A 21,845-nucleotide genomic window follows, 5' to 3' on the forward strand; every position below is an offset into this window, starting at 1 on the left:
TTGAAGAGTGAACCCTGATATGCAGACATTGTTCATCTGTGTCTGCCAAGAGAGCTGTTAACCAAAACTGACTGAAAATGACAAAGCCCTGTCTTGTATCTCCAAGTTGCCTACAGACAACATGTGGAGAAGCTTTGCAGTCGTGCGACAGAAGACAGAAGAATTGCATGGCAACAATGGCAGAAGCAGAAGTGTCAAATAATCTGTTTATTTATTGAAGATCTTGAATTCCACATCTCAGTGGAGAGGGAATGTTACCATCTGGAGGTTTTTTATTGCCAAGAAGACTTGTTTCCTCCGTTTTTATTTTTGTTTTGCTTTTCTATGCCTTCAGGAGTAGCTTAATCGGCTCACCTTTCAGTCCTGCGTTTCCTGACCTAGAGTTGGCAGCCATTCTTCGGTGTCTGGCCTACATCATATTCCTCACTCCATCTGTTCCATTCCAGGGTTTTGGCCTATTTGTCATCTCGTCACCTTTTAATTGTTTTCTAACCCATCTCCCCTCTACCATTTTGTTTCTGTATGCTTTTATTTCTTTATTTCTTAAATTCCTCACTTTGTCCTGTTCCATCTCTGCAAGAATGAAAAGTTTAATGGTGTAAAAGCAATATTGCCTTATTCCACCCTTGGATGCTTGTTACTGGTGGTGTTACCTTCAGTTAAATCTTTTTCGCATGCTTTTCTTCCTGTAAACACAACTAATCATTTACCTGAGGAACCTAGTAAACAAATAGTGAATAAGAAGCTGGAAAGATGTTACCTTATGCTTATACTAAAATTCGAAATCTTCACTTGGCAGCTGTCTTATATCCCAGCATGTAGGACTTCAGCCTGATTGTTCAAAGTTATTTTACCATATGAATTGTAGAAGTAGGTACAGCCAATCAGCCCAAGTGGAAGCTTTGTAAATTGTAAAGACGAAATAGGTAACTATACTGCAGGTCTTGAGCTGAATGTAGGTTACTGCCACTTGAAATTCAGTGCTTGAACTGGAGTTATTTCATGCAGCACTATAGCGATGTGAATATTATTTGGTAAACATAATTTCTGTCAGTGGGAGGTTGAGGGTGGCAGAGGCTTTGTAGGCCAGTGCTGGTGGGGTGTCCGGCTGCCTCTGAGTGTTCCTTTTCCTTTCTGTGGGACAGGCAAGCAGCAGCTACTTGCTTGGATTTGGGTTACACCAAAAGGTTTTCCCTCATGTTAGGAAAAACACTGACTCAGCTGTGGCTAACTTCTCAGCTTCCTTGCTTTGCTGGAGTCACTTAAGGAGACCCATTCACGAACAAGAATCTCTGTTCATTTCCTGGAGTAAACAAGAGAGGATCAGGCTACTTGCTTTTGATTATTACTATTTGTGATGTTGAAGGTCAAGTATAATATTACAGCACAGTAGAATTTTGGTTAGGAAAGAAGTTTTTTTTCTTTTCTTTTAAGAAATTATTCACACATTAGTTACGTTTCACAGTTTTCAGAAAATGATCTACTAAAGTTAAAACAGTCTTGAGTATTTCCATGAAGGATTATTTTCATAGCTTGTGGCCCATGTTAGATATTGCTAGTGATACAAATTAATTTAATGTAGAATAATTCAGATGTGGAATATGTAATTAAATTCTGACTTGTCAAACTCTAGTGTGAGAAAGATAGCAATGGAACTAGTGGAAAAATAAAGGCATATGGATGGAGTGTTCTGCTTGGTGCACATTGTAATTTTAAACATCAGGACAGTACATATTCAGTTTAGCTTTTAACATTTTAACAACAGATTTGAACATTCTAACATTTTTGTAAATTATTTTTTCTGTATTTTGTGCAGTGGAAATACTATACACCTTTCTAAGTAGGAAAAGTGTCTTTAACAGTGATTTCTTCTTTCAGTTTTATGGTGTATTACCAAACCAGGGAAATGCAAATCTGTTTGGACCTAATTACCAGTTGGTATGCCAGTATGGGCAATTGAATTGTATATTTGATATCTTCTGAATTAGTTAGAAGACTCAGCTGTGGTGACTAAGTGGGTCACTCCACTCATTAATTGAGGGGCAACTGTTTAATATTGTCCATTGTGCCACTTCACAGCCTGTCACTTTCCAAACTGCCTTCTGGCAATGCAGCTCCACAGGGAAGCCATCAGCCTTCTCGTATTGGAATGACGTTCAAGAGACATGCGCTTAATTTGGATAAAATGAATAAAAGCACAAAGAAAATGGTAAAGATGGGGGTGAAATTTAAAGCAATTTATTATGGTGCAAGATTATAGGACATTGCTGGTAGCTGTTTCTTTTCTTGTGATATGCCCAATTTTGAGAAAAAAACCCCAAACCAGACCTTGTATAAAATTAATCTTGAAAATAAAGAAACAATAAAATATTAACATTTTACTGTTATGGCTTTACAATTTTAATTTCAGCTTTGTAGCAAATAAAGCCCTCAAGTGCCATTGCATAGCAGAAGAATTAGCTTTTTTTTAAACATCCAGAACATAAACCTTAATTTTGGTATTAAAATGACTGCTTCGGGCCCAGTACAAAATATTAGCCGAGTTTGAATCAGAAATTGTAACAGTAAATGTATGAAGACTTTATATTCTTGTATATCAGTTTTATGTCTAATTGAATTATTGTATATACAGTTTTGTCTTTGTTGACAAGTATTATTAGAAATGCTTAATAAAACAAAATCCTCAATTATCTGATTTAATTAAAACAGCTATCCATATTTTTGACAACCAGAGACCGGATTATGTTGTTACACTTTACACAGGGGCTGAATTAAACCCTATCACGTATGTAACAGTGGAAGATCATTCAGAGAACAAATTAAAATGTACTTGGCCCCTTTGTACTCAGCCCAGTGCCATTCTTTTTTTTGACATCAGAAGAACATACTGAATGTAGTATTTGGTCAAATCCAGAGTATTAGGGAGTTTGCAAGCATCAGTGTGATGAGAGCCTTGCTCAGTGGAAGACATTACAGACTTTACTGAGCATCTTTCATCCATTCAGGAATGTCATAGATTGCAGATAATTTGTAAATAAATCGAAGCATTGGCTAGTGGAACCTATTAAACCTCCTCCAGCTCCAGCAAGACTGTTCTCTCAGATGGGTGTGTTCTGCTGGGTCGGGGAGCATAGGAGAGTGATGTGGGTAACATCCCAATGTCTAAAAGAAAATAAATGAAGGCACCTTGTAGTTTGAAACAGAGAACTGTGAAGAGCACAGTAAATGAAATGGTCAAGCTATGAAATAGATTGCTGTTTCTTCATCAGGAGAAGATATGAAATACTGCTGTTTGGGCAGGGTCATTCCCGCAAAGCTTCGAGGAGTCCGTGTTCCTCTCATCATGATTTTGAAGCTATCACAAAAGTCAATTAAAGTTTCTTGAAGCAGCTTATTTCTCTTATTTGAAAAAAGCATGTGAAAACATTGTAGTTAATTGATGTCAGTTTCTCAATTGTGTTTTTGAGAAGAGATTGACAGTGAGAAATGCCTCGTGCTTATTTTGAATTCAAGAATGCAGATGTGCTGTCAAATTAAGCATTAACACACATAGTGCTTGAGTTATTCTTGGGTATTGTTTTGAATATATTAGGTATGTGACCTTTGGAGTTATTCACTTAGAACCAGCACATGGGTGATAGCTCAGTGGGGCTCTTACTGTAGCATGCTCTAGGTTTTTCTAAAATGTCTCCAAATAATTAAAAACATGGCGTACAGCTAGTGTTATTAGCATATTTGAGGAGTGCTGTTAATGAATTACCTGCAAAGCCAAAAAGATATTAAAAAAAGTTAGAACCATCAGACTTGATTCCCTGCCACCATCACAGTGTATTTTACTCTTGTTCACAATAGCTTTCTTTTCCCATGTGGCTGGGTAGTGAAATCAAGCTAGTGCGGTTCTTTGACTTTCTTAAAATCTGAGGTTGCATCCCATCACACACTACAGTGACTTCCAGCTATTCATATATCTGGAAGTGGCTTTTCTTTGAATCTTTTAGATAGGTAGTAGCTTTCAGTAGATGAAATACATGATTTCTCTTAAGTTCTCTATGAAAAAAGTAGACTGTAAAACTCCCTTGTGAAGCTGGCAGCAGTTCCAGTAGGAACTGGGAAATCTCTTAAAGTCCAGTGTGTGGAATAACTTTTTTTTTCCAAGGAGGTGCATCTGACACAAAGCAAGTTGCAGATGGAAGGGATTACTCTCTTCGGCTTTCTTGCTTGGAGGTGCTGCTCATTTGCTATCACGTGACTATAACCTGGAACTTCTATTGCCTTCCTCTTCTGGAAAGAATATATGGACTCCAGTGAAGACTTTTCTGCAGAATTGCTGTTCTAAAAGATAAGGAAGAGTGATGTCATTAGTTAGAATGCTAATGACCAGTCACTAGTAGTTTGGGCCCCAGTCCGTCACTGGCTGTGAACTTATATGGGCAAAGGGTTGAGGAAGATGCTCTACAGTAGTTGTAGTTCTTGCAATTATATTGTTTTTGGTCTATGGCCTGCCCACCAGCATCAAGTGTTCAGCATATTTGACTTTGACATCAAGACATCAAGGAGTCTGGGAGCCTGCACATCACGCTTTTCACAAACAGAATACTTGGAGCTTAAGTACAGACTGCAGATAACCAGTGGCAGCTGAGATCTGCATCCTTTCATCTTCATCCACTTGGTATGCAAGAGGGCCATCAAATGAGAACATGTTTATAATACATCTGAGAGGGCTGTTGTAGCTATGAGGTAAATGAATGTTTCTGTCAATGCTCCTGCTGAGTTTCTAACTAGTTGTAGACCAGAGGAGAGTAGGTAGTTGCTGAGCAAACCCAGAATTAGGTCGAATTAGGTCACCTTCCTTCCTCTCTGTGCATGCACCTGTCTGTTGCCACTTCATGTTATTTCAGCATTGCCGCTCACACTGTTACTAGTGCAGAGCTTGTGGAGGTTGAGTGGAAGTGCCCAGTCCTGTCTTGTTATAATGGGCTGTACATGGGAGAGGTGGCCCCTGGTAAAGCTGACCACCTGCAAAATGCTGGGAAATACTAGAAAGTGAGCCTTCCACAAAAAAATTTCTTCTTGCCATTATCTGTAATTAGAATAAATGGAAGGCTGTCAGTGAATGTTTTTTTGTGGAACATGAATTTCATATTTAGCATCCTCTAAAAGTGTTTTGCTAGATGAGCCAATAGGACCATATGTATTTGAATAGCATGAGCGATGGGTAAAGCAGTATATTCTGTATTCAATACAGGAATGCTTGCTAAAGATCCATGGAGGAGTGTAGAGCGGAAGCTATGCATATTCCTCTTGCAAAAGAGTATTTGTTGCTGGAAACTGGTCAGTCTGTGAAGTATTCATTATTATTAAACACACCTTTGACTGAACTTCCAAATGAGAAAAATATGCCTTGCATGCTCACTTTTTTGGGCTACAAGTTTCCTATCTTTAGCAGGTCTTTTGTGGTGGATTCTGGTCTAGTGTCTTTAAAATTATTAGGGTACTCCTTATGGAATTCTTAAAACATACTTCAGTGACCAGTTGTAGCCAATGTGTTTTTGTTGTGGCTGTTGGCTATTCCCACACCTAACAGATGGCACTCGTGTACATTGACAGGCTGTGGGATAGCTGAGCATTACTAATAAAACCTATCACATGCTAAACTTGACCTGACATTAATCAAGTTTTGAATGCTACAAATGATTCATGGATAATAATTAGTCTCTTGATCATATTAGTGAACATTGGTGTCACAATACTGCCATTATCTGCTTCATTCTTATAGGGAACAAATCTATTGCCATAATTAGGTGTTTTTTCATATCTTTTGAGCCAAAATGTTCTGTATGATTAACTTGGTAAAGAGCTTATTTTTAGTCTTTCAGTATGATTGATTTCAGAGCATCTAGTAAATTAACAAATTGAAAGGCTTTCCATAAAATAATATTTTATAAAAAGTATATTTTTTAAATTTTATCAACTGAAAAATTTCCCAGGTGTCTTTACACAGTCATTTGGTATATTTTTCATCACCATATGATTCAGCTGTTGCCAGAGATTATACAGTTCAAAATAGTGGTGATTTTGTTAAACAGGTGAACCTTTGGAATTTAGTTTTACTCTTTTTGCTTAGTTACTGAGTTCCTGGTTGACATCAAGTGCTTTCAAGATGTACCTATTCATACAGACAAAATAATGTTTGCAGCTTTTCTCTGTTTTTGTCTAGAATTAGCATCTTGAGTGGATGGCTGTATGAAAGCTAGGATTTGAGCTTTGAGCATGAATTTTTTTAAAGGATTTTCATACAGTTTTACAGCCCTGATTTTAGAGCCAAAAACCATGAAATTTCTTTTTAAGTAATGAGCAAGTGAGAAGTTTATACTTTGTGTTCCTTATGCAGTTAGGGCAAAGTAGAAAATTTCACTGGTTTACTAAAAATGGAGCAGTTATCTTCAATATGTGTTGGTTCCTAATTAGCATAGGAAACTTCTTTAAGCAATTACTTCTTAGAGAGCTCAGTTTTTAATGTATTTTCTACAGTTTTTGATCCTACTTTTCCTTTATGCATATTGTAGATTATTGGCATGGGTCAGGAAATACTTTGTAACTTCGTGATTTTTTGTAGCATATTAACTTAAGAATATTTAGTATAAGCTGTGGTTTTCTAACTGTACTCTCAGTTATTATGGTGCGTTTTCTTTCTTGCCTTTTGTTGCTGGTAAGATAAGTATAGCTAAAGACAATGAATAATGGAGGAGAATGCATTGTAGACTTGGACTTTACCCTGATGCAGATACACTTCAGCTGATACTGTTCTTACTCATTTATTTGACGTAAGGTAGCATATCATATTTTGATTTCAAAATGAGACTCATGCAGAGGAAACCAGGTCTTGTTAAATTATCGAAAATCTGCTTTTCAACAGTTTTATACGTCATTTGTAGCAAAACATGAAATCCTATAAATGAGAGATCACTTTTGGTTTTGTGAGGGAAATAAATGCTAACATTGAAGCAGAAATCTTTATTTTATGACCATGTGTTAAGTCACACCCCTGAGACCATTGGCCGTGATTTCAGGACCTTCAGAGGTACTTGGAAGGAGCCACTTTGAGGCAAGCAGCCAGTTGTAATGAGGCACTGGCTGGTCAAATACTTTGGCAAGTACTCATGTATCCAGAGATCTCCTTGAAAGGAGACTCCTGTGGAAGAGAACAGGCAGTGCATTTTTTCTTGCTGCTGTGGCCCTTCTGGAATATTCTGTCTAGTCTAAATGGGATGGTTTCAGTTGATTTAAAAAATGGTATCTGTGGGATATCTTTTGAGGAGACATTGAAATATTTAAAGAGTTGCATCTGCTTCCTTGTGAAATGTTTGATATGTGAACCTTGTTTCTTAAAAAAAACCTCTAGGAGATGTCTTGGTCAGAGTCTAAAAAGAGGAACAAGGAAGAAAAGTTGAAGGAAGAAAAATATTGCTGAGAAATAGGAATTAATTTTTTAATTGCACAGGCAGTACTTCATTGGACAGCTTAATGAAGATTGTGGTTCTCCATCACAGCATGCTGTAATTTGAGATTGCACAGTTTTCCAAATAAATTACTTGGCAGTTGAGCATATCAGTTGAAGAGGAACTTAAATATCCATGTGAGGAGACGGTTTCATCCTCATAGCTGTCTGAAAGTTAGTCTGAAATGGTGATCTAGGCTATGTCTGGTTTGGAGCAGTGAGAGTAGGAAGCAGTAGAACTGCCAGAGGTGTGGTTTTGATCCTCTCCCATCTGCTCCCAGATTGTTAATTTACACTACGTTTGTTTAGATCAGCTGTTTCACTTGCGATGCAATATTAGATGAGATCATTGGTATCCTGAATGTGAAAAAGATAAAAGTCTGCATGGATTGAGTTTCATGTGTTTGTTTTTGGTTTTTTCCTTTTTTTAATCTATATTTCAGAAGGTGTGTGGTCCCTTTAGTTCCCAAAACCATGAATTCCCCAAAGTCACTAAAGATTGTTTTGAAAGTTTTACCACATATTTGCAGTAATTCAGTCAGTGAACCAAAATCAAAACTTCTCTTAACACTTTGTTTTGGGCTATATTTCTGTTAAAATGTGAACTAGCCAACTTCCATTTGTGGAAAGTTTGAGATTCTGGGTTTTATTTTTAAATAATATATGAAAAATTTCCCCTCTATGGCATAGTTACTCACATGCTATTCGATGCTTTTTTGCTTTGAGACTGAAAGCAGCTGTTCTGTTCTTGATACCTTCTCTTGCTTTTAGACACACAACAAACCAAAGAAGACATGATGCTGCAGGACAGGGGAAACTGGAAAGATTCTGGTGAGGAGGAGGGAGCAGAGACCATAGCCATACCTTAGAGGACCAGCTTCCCTCACTTGACATTAAGCTACCTTTGATAATATTTTCAAGCATTGCACAGTGGCCCATGTATTGTCTGAAAGGAAGCTTATACCCCACCAAATGCATGCTTAATTCTTTTTCAGGAGGCCTCCTTTTCAAAATGTAATGTTTGAAAGCTGGAGTTTAGAATGTTAGTAGTTTGGTTGATGGCTCCATCATTGCCTGATACAGTTTGATTTATTTTTGGGAAATGTGGTAGTTGGGATGAAAACTATTTTTGCATTATTTCAACTGATCTTAACATAATCATTCTGTGGGATTTCTGATGTCATTCAAAAACAGGATTTATGAAGATTTATGTAGTAGGTTATCTACAGAGATGGATGAGCTCATGTTTATAAAACTTGACAGTTGCCAGGATATGAGAATTTCTTTGAGGCTGATGGTGAGGGCTGTCATCCTTGGAGAAGGGGATTGTCTTTAAATTGGACTGAAACCTAAGCTGGTAAAGATGCTGACTCTGTGAAGGAATGTTAGGAATGACAGTAGGCCCATGTCTGAAGGTGTTTTATATTCTGGGTAACTGGCAATTCAATTAATAGTTTATTTGTAACTAATACTTTTGAATGAAGTATGTTCCCTGTCACAGCTCTCTCTGTAGAGTGAACAGATCCAGATGATCAGTAATCTGAAGGTGGCTCTGGAAAACTCCATAGGGACTGCAGGCAGAGTTGTTCTATCTTGACTTGAAGCATATAGCAGTTCTGAAATTGAGAAAGCAAGGAAAAGGGACATTTGTCTTGTATTGTAACACTCAAAGGGATTTTTTTCTGTATCCCTAAGTATTTCAGGAGGCTAACAAGCAGTGTCAGTTATGAACCAGAAATACAGACAAAATGGTTAGCAGTATTTGCATATTGTGACACGGGAGATCAATAATGGTTATGTGTGTGCAAGGACCTTAGTAAAATTATTTTGTAGAAAGTCAGTATGACTTTGTAGAGTCATCATTATGTTTTGGAATCCTCATAACTCACATTGTGTTGTGTTTCCGTGAGATTTTTATTTCTTTTTTGGTGAGGGGAAGGAAAAGACACAGTAGTACCTGCTGAACTTTTTTATTTTATAAATAATATAATATCTGCAAACTCATAGAATCTTGCGTCTTGCCTCAGAAATACTGAAACACTAATGAAAACCTACTAGTGTTGTATGGAATCTGTATGCACCTCAGTTTTCTCATCTTCCTGCTGAAGGAGCAAAGTGATTTCTTTGTTGGTATAAGTACAGAGAGATCTCTAAAGCGTGAATTTTCAATTTTCCACAGAAGAACTGCTGACTAGTTCAGTATTCTAGCAAAATCAGCTTCAGCGAGTTATTAGCGCTCTTTTGGTGACATACTGCTGCTCTTCATCTCAGTGGTTAAGGAGCAAGGAGAAATGCTGTTACTCATCCTACAGCTCCACTCAATCCATGCAATTACACCATTCTTTTGCTTAGAGGAATGTTATTAGATGTAGCAATAATTTTAAATTTAGTTAAAAAGTATGAAAGGGAAAGTTTTAAATAATAAACTGTAATATGAGTATATGGCTTATTGCAATGTTCACGGGGAAGAAGGAAGCTGAAAGAAGCGAACACATGGGATCTCAGGTGGAAATAGATGCCACGAGGCTACAAGGAGTTGGATGCCAGAAGAGCTGGTTCACATGCATCATTTACCCATCGTCTATAAAATGTCATTGAGATGCATTGCGCTTTATCTTACCCATGGCAGTCATCCCAGTCAAGCAGGTGTGCCATTTATCATGGCGCCGATTAAAAAAGACTGTTCTGTTCAAGTTAATTAAAAATTCGAACATGTGGAACACTGAACAACCTTTTTTAAAAGATGAACCATGATATTTGCATTTGAAGTTCATAAACTGAAAAATGTAACTTTCTTAGTGTCAAAAATACTTGCTTGTATTGTCAAACATTCCTTTTCTGCTCATTTCCTTGTCATTCCAAACCTTCTGCAATACTCAATGTCTGTGTATTCTGCTGTTCACAGACAACCTTTACACAGTTTAATTCTCAAGAAAATTTTTATTTTCTTGAGTGTATGAGGAATAAGGTCAGAGAAAATGTACATTCCTTCCTGAATTCCCTCCCCTCAATTGCTAATCCTTTCTAGTCAAAATTCCTTTCTAGAGAGAGTGTTATCATTCAAATACATGTAATTGACCTAATGAGAATGAAAGCAGAATAACTGGAGTACAAAGAAGTGTAGTTACCTGTTGAGGATTGCTCTGGGTTTAAAATCCTTTTGATATCTAACCCGTCACTTGGGAGAAGTTTAGTGAGAACACCGTGGACCTCCAAACTGAGAACATGTTTTACTCTGGAACTGGGTGGCAGCTTGATGAGACGGATTCCTTTACATTTTGTAATTCTGGCTAAGTAGTGAATGAAAAGTATCAGAAGGTATTTCTGAAATGAGAAATTTTTAATTTATATTTTCCTCTCCATTCATCAAGTTGCAACAGTACTTTAATGTAGTTTTCTAAAACTGCATGTTCACCATAGTGGAGAGAGTTGCATGCCAAACAGTGCACAATAATTATTTTATACTTTTCTACATACTCCAAATTTAAAGATTGTTTCTATAGTCTTAAGTTTTATTTTGGGAAGGAATACGTAATTTAGTTATGTAGGCTCCAACACTGAAGTAACTGTGTCCTCAAATTGTAGTTCCCTTAAGGACTTCAAAAACAGAAGCAGAAACAGAGGTGATTGATTTTTCTTTGTCACTTTGGTTAATGCCTTTTGATAAGTTAGGCAGAAATTTTTAAAAAGTATGGTCTCAACTAATTTGAAGTTTCTGGTTTTTTGTGGGGCGTTGTTTTTGTATTTTTAAAATTTTATTTTAAAAATATTGTTATTCCTTAGTATTATTAGTATTCAGGGAGAGGTTTTTTGGTACCTGAATTTAATGAAATCAGTCTTGTGCATTTTTGTAAGTTTGAAGCATACTCTTATTACAGATGACTGGCCAGTCAGTTTTGGAACTGCAAAGTAACTTCCAAGTGATCCACAGAAGACTTAGCTTGTGTAGAAATTTTAAAAACCCACAATTTAAAATACTTTTTGACATTTGTTTAAATATTTTTCCATTGCTTTAATAAAAGCAAAGACTAACAATAGATTTATGAAAGAATTTGGGATTTTTTAATTGTTACTTTGTGTAGACATATGTAGCAGATGCATTACATTGTGAGCCTCAGCTGTAAATTTCAAGATAGCAACAGGTTATAACAGCAGGCTGTAGCTTCAAGTTTCAATTATGAGCTTTCTCTTCTGAAAAATTGTGTTTCATTGGATAATTCCTTACTCAGAATTAAATATTCCTAAAGTATTTTTCCACTTGAGAGTACTCTCAATAGTGTGTTTTTTGCAGTTAAATTGTATCTAAAAGGTGAATAGTGAAAGCTTTCTTTGTTGTTGGAGCTATAGGCACAAATCTAGGCTAATGACTGGGTAAGAGAAGAAGCTAGCTTTTTGTAGCAAAATGATCAGTTGTTCTTTGCAAACAGTTACAGGCTTAAGTGAAATATGTTGAATTATTATTGTTCCAAGTATTTGGCCATCAGGCTTTTGATCCATGAAACAGAAAAGTGCATTACTTTTAGCTGTACAGCCTTAGTAGGATACAAATGTTAATTCTCAGCTCTTTCATACTTTATTGACTTAATTTGAATAATTTAGTTGTAATTTGGTCAGCAGGTCATTAAGTTGAGCTCTAGAAAGGAAATGGTACAAAATTAGCAGACCAGGCCAAAATGATGCTTTTAAAACTGGCTGTGATTTACTGGTTCTGTATTTTCTATGTTTTATCACCATGTGGTTACTTTTATGTCAAAGTTTTTCAAATATTGCTAAAAGTACCTACAACTTCAGGACAGATTCTTCATCTCAACAGTAAAACACAAATTGAAATTAATAAAGAGATATTTTTGTAATTCTCCTAATTTTTGCTATTACTTGTCAGTTATAATTCTCCTTGGTTATTTGCTTTTCCTTGGGCAAGTCATAATTTAATATGGAAGTATATCATCAATTCTCATAACTGTTGACTATCTGGTTTCAGTGGTTTGTTTAATTAGATGTTTTTTTTCTCTGGTAAATGCATCTTGATGGATATATTTACCTCCATATGGAATTCACAGTCTTTGAAAGCATAAAATAGAATATTCAAGATACAAATTAATTCAAAGAGTTGTTTTACACTCAAGTAACTGTGTTACTGGTTTATGCCCTAGTTAGAAAGTCTGTCAAACATGAATTTCAAATGATGCCCTGAAGTATTTTTCAGGATATAAGTTCAATCTAAAGTAAGTGCTACTTGCATGTTAAAATGGCAAATGGATTTTTTTAATTTGCCCACAAATGACTGTAGTGTCCTGTATTAGAATTGCTATTTCTTCATTTTCTAGTGTATAGAATCATCTTGGTTTCTAAGTATTTCTTTTTGGACAAAGGCATTTTCTAGCCTTGAGTATTCTTTGCAGAAAATGCTACTTTGTTGACGTTGACATCTCCCAAGCTCTAACATTAAAGCACAAATAAGCTGTTTACTGGCAAACGATTGCAGTAGTAGCATATAATCCACCACTGTTCACTTTGATGTGCATTTCTCTATGGAAAAAGGATTTCTTTCTCTTTTGTTCTACAGCTCCTGGAAGGAAACTTTGCCAGAGAAGTTAGCCATGAAGTGGATGGACTGATATTTCAGCCTACAGGAGTAAGTAGTATAAATAATGGATTTTTCTCCCTTTAGTCCCAGATGAAATTCTCACTCTTTCTCCCCACTCATCCATCTTTGTTTTGGTCAGGATTACTTTGCAGTGTTGTTTCTGACTAGTTGCTATCTCATTTGTAGTATGTGTGATTTCTTACTAATTGATGGTGGTAGTTTTCAGGAATCATCTCATATTTTTTTAGAGAATGTACTATGGATATGTGCTGCTAAATAATCAAGAATTTTCTGACTGCATGAGTTCCATTAATCTTTCAACCATTGGTTTGAGCTCTCATACTATTTTTCTTTCTCAACGATGTTCACACATTAAAATTTCATTAAAATTTGTGACTCGTGTTGTTTTAGTGCAATTGAAGCATGGTAAGTTCTTGAGCCATGTCTGCCAGTGTAAAGGTATATGAGTGGCCTGGGGAGAACTTACCAGAAGTACTGCAGACTACCAGAAAAAATAATGCAAGTGGTTCCCCAGCAGGAAAGGTGGCTTTAAAGGAAGGCAATAGCATGGCCTCATCCATTCTATTACTCCTCCTGTTGAATCAGATCCAGTGGATACACTGGAATGTGTATTGTATATTAGCATAGATTGTCACTGTAGCATCATCCATCTTGACTTTTTTCTTAGCTTGTAAATCATAGGATGGTTTGAGTTGGAAGGGACTGTAGAGGTCATCTAATTCCAATCCCCTGCCAGAAGCAGGTAGAGACACCTTCTGCTAGACCATGTTACTCAGAGCCCCACTGGCCTTGAACACTTACAGGGATGAGCATCCACAACTTGTCTCGACCACCTGTTTCAGTACCTGTTTCAGACCACCCTCATAATAAAGAATTTCTTCCTAACATATAATCTAAACCTACTCTATTTTGATTCGAAGCCATTCTCCCTTGTCCTGTCAATATATGCCCCTGTCAAAAGTCCCTCTCCATCTGTTTTGTAGGCCCCCTTAGATATTGGAAGGCTGCTATAAGGTCCTCAGAGCCTTCTCTTCTCCAGGTTAAACATCCCCAACTCCATCAGCTTGTCTTTATAGGAGAGGTGCTCCAGCCCTGAGATCATCTCAGTGGCCCATCTCTGGGCTTGTTCTAATAGGTCCATGCCTTTCTTATGTTGGGGGTCACAGAGCTGGGCACAGCACTCCGTGTGGGGTCTCATGACAGCAGAGTAGAGGAGCAGAATCACCTCCCTTGCCCTGCTGCCCACGCTTCTTGTGATGCAGTCCAGGGTATGACTGGCTTTCTGGGCTGCAAGTGCACACTGCCAGCTTACGTTGAGCTTTTCACTCACAAACACCTCTAAATCTTTCTCCCCTGGGAGAAAGTCTCAATCCACTCTCCACTCAGTCTCTGTTTGTGCTTGGGATTGCCCTGACCCAGGTGCAGGACTGTCACGTTGCGCGCTAGCTCAAAGACAAGCCCAGAGGTCTAGCTGAGACCTGACTGGTTTATGGTGGCTTCACACAAAAAGCAGAAGGGAATGAGCTCCTCAGCCAAGGGAGCTGTCTCTGAGCAGGTGGAGGTGAAGAAGCAGAGAGAAGGGACTCCTTGTATAGGTTCCGTGCAGAGATTTATTCAGGTGAAAGGGTAGGGACGAGGAGCTAAGGATCTGAGGGTGTCCAGGGATTTTATAGTGGGGATAGGAACGTTGGGGATAAGGGATACAGCCAATAGGATATGGGATAGGAGGCGGGGTTGAGAGCAAGGGAACCAATGAGATTAACACATAGGCGGGACTAAGGGAAGGAGCCAATGGGGTGTCGAGTATAACAGAACTTTCTAGAAGTTATACACATTAACTTGAGGGAAATGAATATACATAGACTTATACGTAAAATAAGGAGGGGAAAACATGGACCAATCATACAAAAATATGTAAACTGTGGAACTGGGGGATTATGGGCTCTCACCCTAACCAAGAGTGAGGCATTAAGCTTCTGTGCCTGGCCACCGCCGCTGAGTGTCGGTTGTATCCTCAGGGGTCAGGGGGGCTGCAGCCACTTGCACTGCTGCACAGGACCTTGTACTTGGCCTTGTTGAACTTGGATGTTTGCACCAGCATACCTCTCAAGCCTGTCAGGGTCCTTCTGGATGGCATCCCTTCCCTCCAGTGTGTTGATGGAATCAAGCAAGGAATTGCTTTCAAATATTTCAAATTTCACAGGTATTTCTACCCTTCCAGTTACTTGTGGAAAGTACATGTGTATACTTCTTCAGTTGAAATGTACTTTTCCTGGTCTGCTTCATGGACTGTAGGTCTTAGCAAGGGGTGATGATGCTCCCATCTGGAAATAAGATAAATTTCTCTGTTTCAAGTTCTACATCAGCTAACTAGGCAATTAGGCCACATACATTTTTGGTTTTTTTAATACATAGCTATTTCCAGTTTAAAGCAAAACCACTAGGGGAAAGAAAGTTCATGCTTTTGTAAGAAGTCCTGATGATATCTTAGAATATTGTTAGACTCTAAATTAATCAGAAAGGTTTCTCAGAAGAAAATTAGAGGTTAAGCTAAGCAGAGTTACTACAGCTAAATTTGAAATTACCTTTTCTAGTTGAAATGAACTTACTGAGGAATGTGTCTCTTAGTCACTATTACAGGAAATCAATATCTGATATGTTTTGTGTTTCTAGAACTTGTGTTTTCTGATTTAGCACACTAAAAAATTTATAACCCAACTAAAACAATTTTCTTTTATAAATGCTTATAAAGGTTATTAATCTTTAATGTATTTGTTTAATTTAATGTTCAAATTTTAGTATTATTTCTGAGTTTACAGAATGTAAGTCTGTTGCATCTGTTATTAAAAGGATTTTCCTGGATGAAGCAATGTTCAGTTTTCTCAGTGTAATTAGTTGAGAAAATATAAATAATATATTTAGAGTGAAAGATACCATTGTAGACCTTTTACTTGGGAAAGAAGTATTAAAGCTGATTAACTGAAAACGATGAAGCTGATAGAGATGGCTTTTTTATTTTATGTGATACAGAGGGAATAAATTAATAGGCAACAATACAAGAGCAACAGTATAACAGTGCATAAATGACCCCTTGAGAATACTAACTGAAATAATTTTTGTGTTGTAGTTGAATGCATGATATGTTATGTCGTTTCAGAGAGAAAACAACAACCCCCTGTTGTTGATTGGAGTGTAGAGCCCCAAACTTTGGTTATCGTGAGAGTTTAGAGACCTTTATAAAACCTTCTTTCCCTCAAGTGAAGAGACCATGGCATATCCAGAAGAAAATTAGGAACCATAATTATTGACATAATTGATCTTGCATAAAGAAAGGATAGACAGAAATGATGCTGAGTTTCAGAAGATCTGGGAAATTCAAGAACATCTTTTGGGAGCTCTTGAAATCCAGTGTGTGTTTTGAGGAGTACACAAATGTAGACAGGAATTGAAGCAAAATCACAAAGAAGGATGAAGTGGCAGCAGAGGAAGATAAACAGAATGTCAACAATTACAGTCAGAAAATTCTTTGGGGAAAATTACCCACACTTACCATATTTTTGATAGGTGAAGCAGAATGCAGAAGTTAACTATTTAATGCAGAGAATGTTGAGGTTATTAGTTCATACTGTTTGAAAGTCTTTTCTGAGTTTCCCTTCCCCTCTGCCCTGGTTTACTCAGAGGTGTTCTTCTTGTTTGGTCTTAGACAAAGGCATCCAGACCTGAGTATATGGATATGTTCCCCACTAGCTGCAGGTAACACTGGTACTGGGAGTCAACATAGATGGAGAAAGAGTATTTTGTTGTTTTGAAGTTTGGTTTAATTCTGATTTGCAATAAAACTCAAAATATCCAAAATGATCTGTGAATATGCTTTTGGCTTTTAAGAGCTCTGGATTTTCTCATTTTTCTCTTTGGTTTGAAGAGATTTCGCATCAAGTGCCTCTGTATTAGTCCAGTTTTGAGAAATTTATATGCTTTAATGAAAAGGGATTTGTGAAAAAGTTTTACTACTGAATCTAGGGTTTCAGTTAGATGTAAGAGGGTTTGTTTTCTTCTGTTAGTATTCCTATCTAAACTCTTATTATGAATAGTGAGGTTCTTGTACTGAAGCAGAAATTATTTTGCACTGTGACTGATGGTGGTAGAAACAATATTAAGGAGTAAGGAGATTGTTTTCTGCCTGTGCAGGTGAGTTTATTTTGCAAGATCATACTAACTGAGCATTATTTTTCCCAATTCATCAGTTACTTGAGTTACTTATATTGGTTATTGCTTGGAGTATACAAAGGCTTTCATTACACATTGATAGTTGAAAGGCAATGGCTGAGGCATCCCATCTTCATCCCATTTCCTTCCTTCTCAGTCTGAAAGCTTTCACAGATCATGAGAAGAGCATGTTTAGTGGAAGTAATGGATGTTTTTGCCTCATTTATGATTTAAGAATGCTTTGTTGGTAGTTTGATGTGATGTGTGGTTCTTATGCAATTCCTGCATTAACATACCATACTCTTAACAACTCCATTGCAAGAGACAAATGTCTTCTTACTATTGTTTCTCCTCTTCTCTTTGTACTCTTTTCCTTTACTCTTTTTCTCTTAATGTGTTCTCTTTATCCGGCAGCCTGTTTACCCACTCCTTTTGATTTCCCCTCTATGTTGATTCTCCCTAACACTTCTTTTCCTTGCATAATTTTCTATCCATTTAAGATCCTATCACTAAAACTCCCATATGCCTAAATCAGCTCTATTCCATTTGACCAACTTTCTGATTCCTCTACCTGTAACAGGTTGGCAGAGCAGGGCCCAAAGGTAAGTGCTAAGTAGGAGTAAAACAGAGCAGCAGGAAACTTCATGGACAGGTACCTCACCCTGGGATCATGCCCAGACAATGAGTGAGTTAGATTAAAGGTAAAAGCCACATGCCTTATTTACAGGTTCTGAATGCTTGTGTAAAGATTGGAAGCTTTCAGTCCTTTTTTTGAGAGGTCGCTTCAAAACAGCAAACTTCTTACATTTGTTTTAGAACACTTGCAGGTTGCCAGCCTGTATGTTTTTTATTAAAATCTCAGAAATGGCCTCTTTTGATGGCAGAATTGGCTCTTTGGCCTGTGCCTGCTCATCAGTGAAATTACTTTTCATGTCTACCTTGTAAATTGAACCTTTGCTAGATATCTCAGACTGTCTTATTTTTATGCTAGTAATCTCCTAATAACCAGCTTTCTTGCTGACTGAAACTATTGCTTTTGCTTTGCTTTGGGAAAGGATGTAGGAATTACTTTCTTACTTTAGCCAACTGAATGAAGACTCACTGGCCATCAGTTAGGAAGGCCTAAGGGCAGCTTTTGAGCATATGTGGAAAGCTTGTATCACAATATATAATCTTCTGTTTTGTGTTTGCCTTCGGAGCTCTGTTACATTTTTGCATTGGCTCCAGCCGATTTCTATTTGGTACTCCTCCATGCTCTTATTTTGGATGAAGAATAAAGTCCAGTTATGTGGAATTGGGATTTTTAGAGGGAAGGACGAAGGGCAGCTGCAGAGCTCTGTTCTTCTAAGATAAATGTTATTTTAAAGAGCAGCTGAATTATTTAACACCCAACTCTCCATACTGAATACTAATGAAAAGCTTAGCCTTTAAAATGAAAGAATAATGAACAGGTTTTTATAACTGAATAACATTGCATGAGTTATTACTATATCTTTCTTCCCTTCCCTTGGCAGACGTAGTGGTGATCTGAAATGCTTGGTTGCCTGTTAATTATTTGTGCTATTCCCATTGTATAATAGGCTGTGTTATTTTCTGTCATTGTAGAAGTTCATCCAAAATTGCTAAAGTTAAAACTGAACGAAATATCTCCAAAAGATACCACCAAATAAAATATCTCCATGATTTGTTTCATGAAGCTGTGCCAGTTGGTCCTAAATAATCCTATACAATTGGAAAGCCTTTTCTTCCACAGTATATATTTTATCAAATGGTGTGGAAATTTTTAATCATAGGCCTAGTCACTTGCTGGCTTATTTCAGAAACTCAGACATCCTGTTTATCAGTGATGAAGCAACAATTATTGTTACGTATTTCTAGTGCAATAGCAAGTAATGGCTTCAGACAGACTCAGATATAATCTCAATACCAAAGCTGATATATAAAGGCTTAGGAAGAATCATATAATAGCATAGATTTTTTTGCTTCTAACAAATATGTGTTTCTGGATTTAGCTTTCTAATTTTGTAGTGATTCATGTAATATTTGGAGGCAATGGAATAGAATAGAACGGAATAGACTATTTCAGTTGGAAGGGACCTACAGTGATCATCTAGTCCAACTGCCTGACCACTTCAGGGCTGACCAAAAATTTGACCATATTCTTAAGCACATTGACCAAATGCCTCTTAAACATTGACAGCTCTGAGGCATTGACCGCCTCTCTAGGAAGCTTGTTCCAATGTTTCACCATCCTCTCAAGTACAGAAATGCATCCTGATGTCCAGTTTAAAACCCCCTGGCACAGCTTTCAGCTGTTCCCACACATCCCATCACTGGGAGAAGACATCAGCACCTCAGTTTGTTAAAACAGATGCTAAGACCACCTGATTTTTTTCTCTAGAGTTTGCAACAGAAGGAAGGAGAATCTGGAGAGAATCATTTCCATCAGTCTTTGTGTTGATCCACATTACTAAAACCTTTAATGTATCTAAATTTAGAGTATCTCTTTGCTAAATGTGATTTCTTCTGTAAGAGGAATGTTCCTGACTGAATCTGTTACTAGTCAGGGGATGCTGTTGTCATATCAGTGTGCACTTTTTGTGCAGTTGTAGGTTTTCCTTTATCAGAGAACTTGCTGTCAACCTCCTGAAATGCCACTGAGCTTTGCAGCTCTTTTCTGCCTATGAATAGTTGTTACATTCAATTTCCATGGCGATGTTCCTTGCAATTCATCTTTTAAATAGCTATTCCTATCTCAAATATACCATTTTTTCATATGCTTTATGAACATACCCAAATATATTAGCAATACACAGTATTCCTTTGAGGGGCTTTCTGTGACTATACAAGTAAAATTTTTATACCAATTCAAATTTATCTTTGCTTGCTTGGGGTGATTTGTTTTCTACTTTTTTTTTTGAAATCAGAAAACTAGAAAATGAAGAAATGCTAACCTAAACACCAGTAAGGTCTAATTAAATTAATTACAGCTCATTTAATTAAATTGTTAGACTCTTGGATACAAGTACCATGATTTTTGAACATAGCAGTTTTTTATGATTTCCACTTACTTTCCAAGAATCTGAGGTAATTCACACTCCAGAAAATTCCTACATTTCTTTTAGGTGCAAACTCCTAGCATCCAGAGTTAAAAAAAAAATGGCCACCCTCCCCCCCCACTTTCCATTTATGAGTCATTTTTAGCTCTTAATATAGAAAGGTTGGGGTATAGCAAAAATTTTTCTTGTTTAACTTTATGCTGTTGGTCCTCTAGTACATTCAGATTGAAATGCAAAGGTATTTGCTATTTGCCAGAACTGTTTAACCTGACTTCCTTATTATGTCAGCCTAGATAGATGTCAGTGCCTTGAGTCTGATTACCTAAGGAGAGTGTTGGTTTTAATTGCTGTGTTGTCTCATTTGCTTCCTAATGACCTATACTGCCTGACATTCTCTGATTTCTCAGGCAGTGAACTGCATTTATGGGTGCTATCTAAATAGCTTCTTGAACTTCTGTTCTGCAGTTTAATCATTCTGCCTGCCAGTGGCAGTAGGAAAGATCTTTCCTACATTATGTGTACTGGTCATCCTTGGGATTGTCAGTTGACATTAATATGGTGGTGTTTGTGCATGTGTTGTTTAGGAAAAGAAAAAAAACACTTTCTCTACCTGCTACTGTTTTAAATGTTGGGAAAATAAAGACGTAGAATCATCATTCATAAAGGCTTTCAAAAATTATTTTTGCATAGTTTCTTTGTCTCAAAGCTGGATGTCAGGGAGCTTGTGGAGTGCACTTGCTATCATGCTTCTAAATGTGTCAGGTTGCATGTACTTTCTAGCTAAAATAAATAGGTAAATGTTAGGAATATATACTGTAAATGGGATTTCAGGTGAGAATACCAACACAATTGTTCAGCTTCTGCAAAACACACCTGCTTTAAAAAGAGTAGGTCTGTATTACAAAAATTACATTCGTTTATATGTGTTGTGGATCATTTTTGAAAAAAAAAATTCTTTCATAGCTGGATAGGGAAATCTAAGAGAGTTTTTGGTTTGAATCAGTGAGAACTCTTTACTGAATCATCTGATTCAGCTCTTCAATAGGCTAATGAAGTGGTCACTTGTCTTCATGGCAGTGTTCTGACTCATCCTGAAATTCACAGCAGTCTCTTCAGGACTGAGAAGCTGGTAGATCGGGAATGATTTGGGAACTGGACAATATAGTAGAAAGTATTTCGTCAACACTCTCTTTTCTTTAGATCCCAGAATAGATATCCATAAACAGAGTGCTTAATTTATGATCCCTCTTTCTATCAAATGGAAAGATTTAGCAAAGTATCTGGAAGAACTAGGTTGTTGTAATTGTTTTCTCCCAGTTCTGTTTTCTGTACATGGCAGAAAAAGACAGCCAACAAACCTTTCAAGTTTTCATGAAAATCCATCATAAAATGTTCATATTCTTTATTAGGCAGGAGCGCAGCAGTAAAACAAAAACAGTGCTATCAGGATAAACAGAATATTTAGCTAGATCTC

The 21,845-nt window shown here is 37.1% G+C and overlaps 1 protein-coding gene across 1 annotated transcript in view; it reads left to right on the forward strand.

The window, feature by feature from the left end:
- RNGTT (RNA guanylyltransferase and 5'-phosphatase) overlaps positions 1-21,845 on the forward strand; it is a 172,100-nt gene that overhangs the window by 68,273 nt on the left and 81,982 nt on the right. The window contains exon 12 of the mRNA XM_082300231.1: positions 13,065-13,133. Within this exon, the coding sequence (XP_082156357.1) occupies positions 13,065-13,133 (69 nt within the window). The remainder of the gene's footprint in view (positions 1-13,064; positions 13,134-21,845) is intronic.

The sequence above is a fragment of the Coloeus monedula genome, assembly GCF_965178545.1.
Source record: "Coloeus monedula genome assembly, chromosome: 2".
In the NCBI taxonomy this organism is placed as follows: domain Eukaryota; kingdom Metazoa; phylum Chordata; class Aves; order Passeriformes; family Corvidae; genus Coloeus; species Coloeus monedula.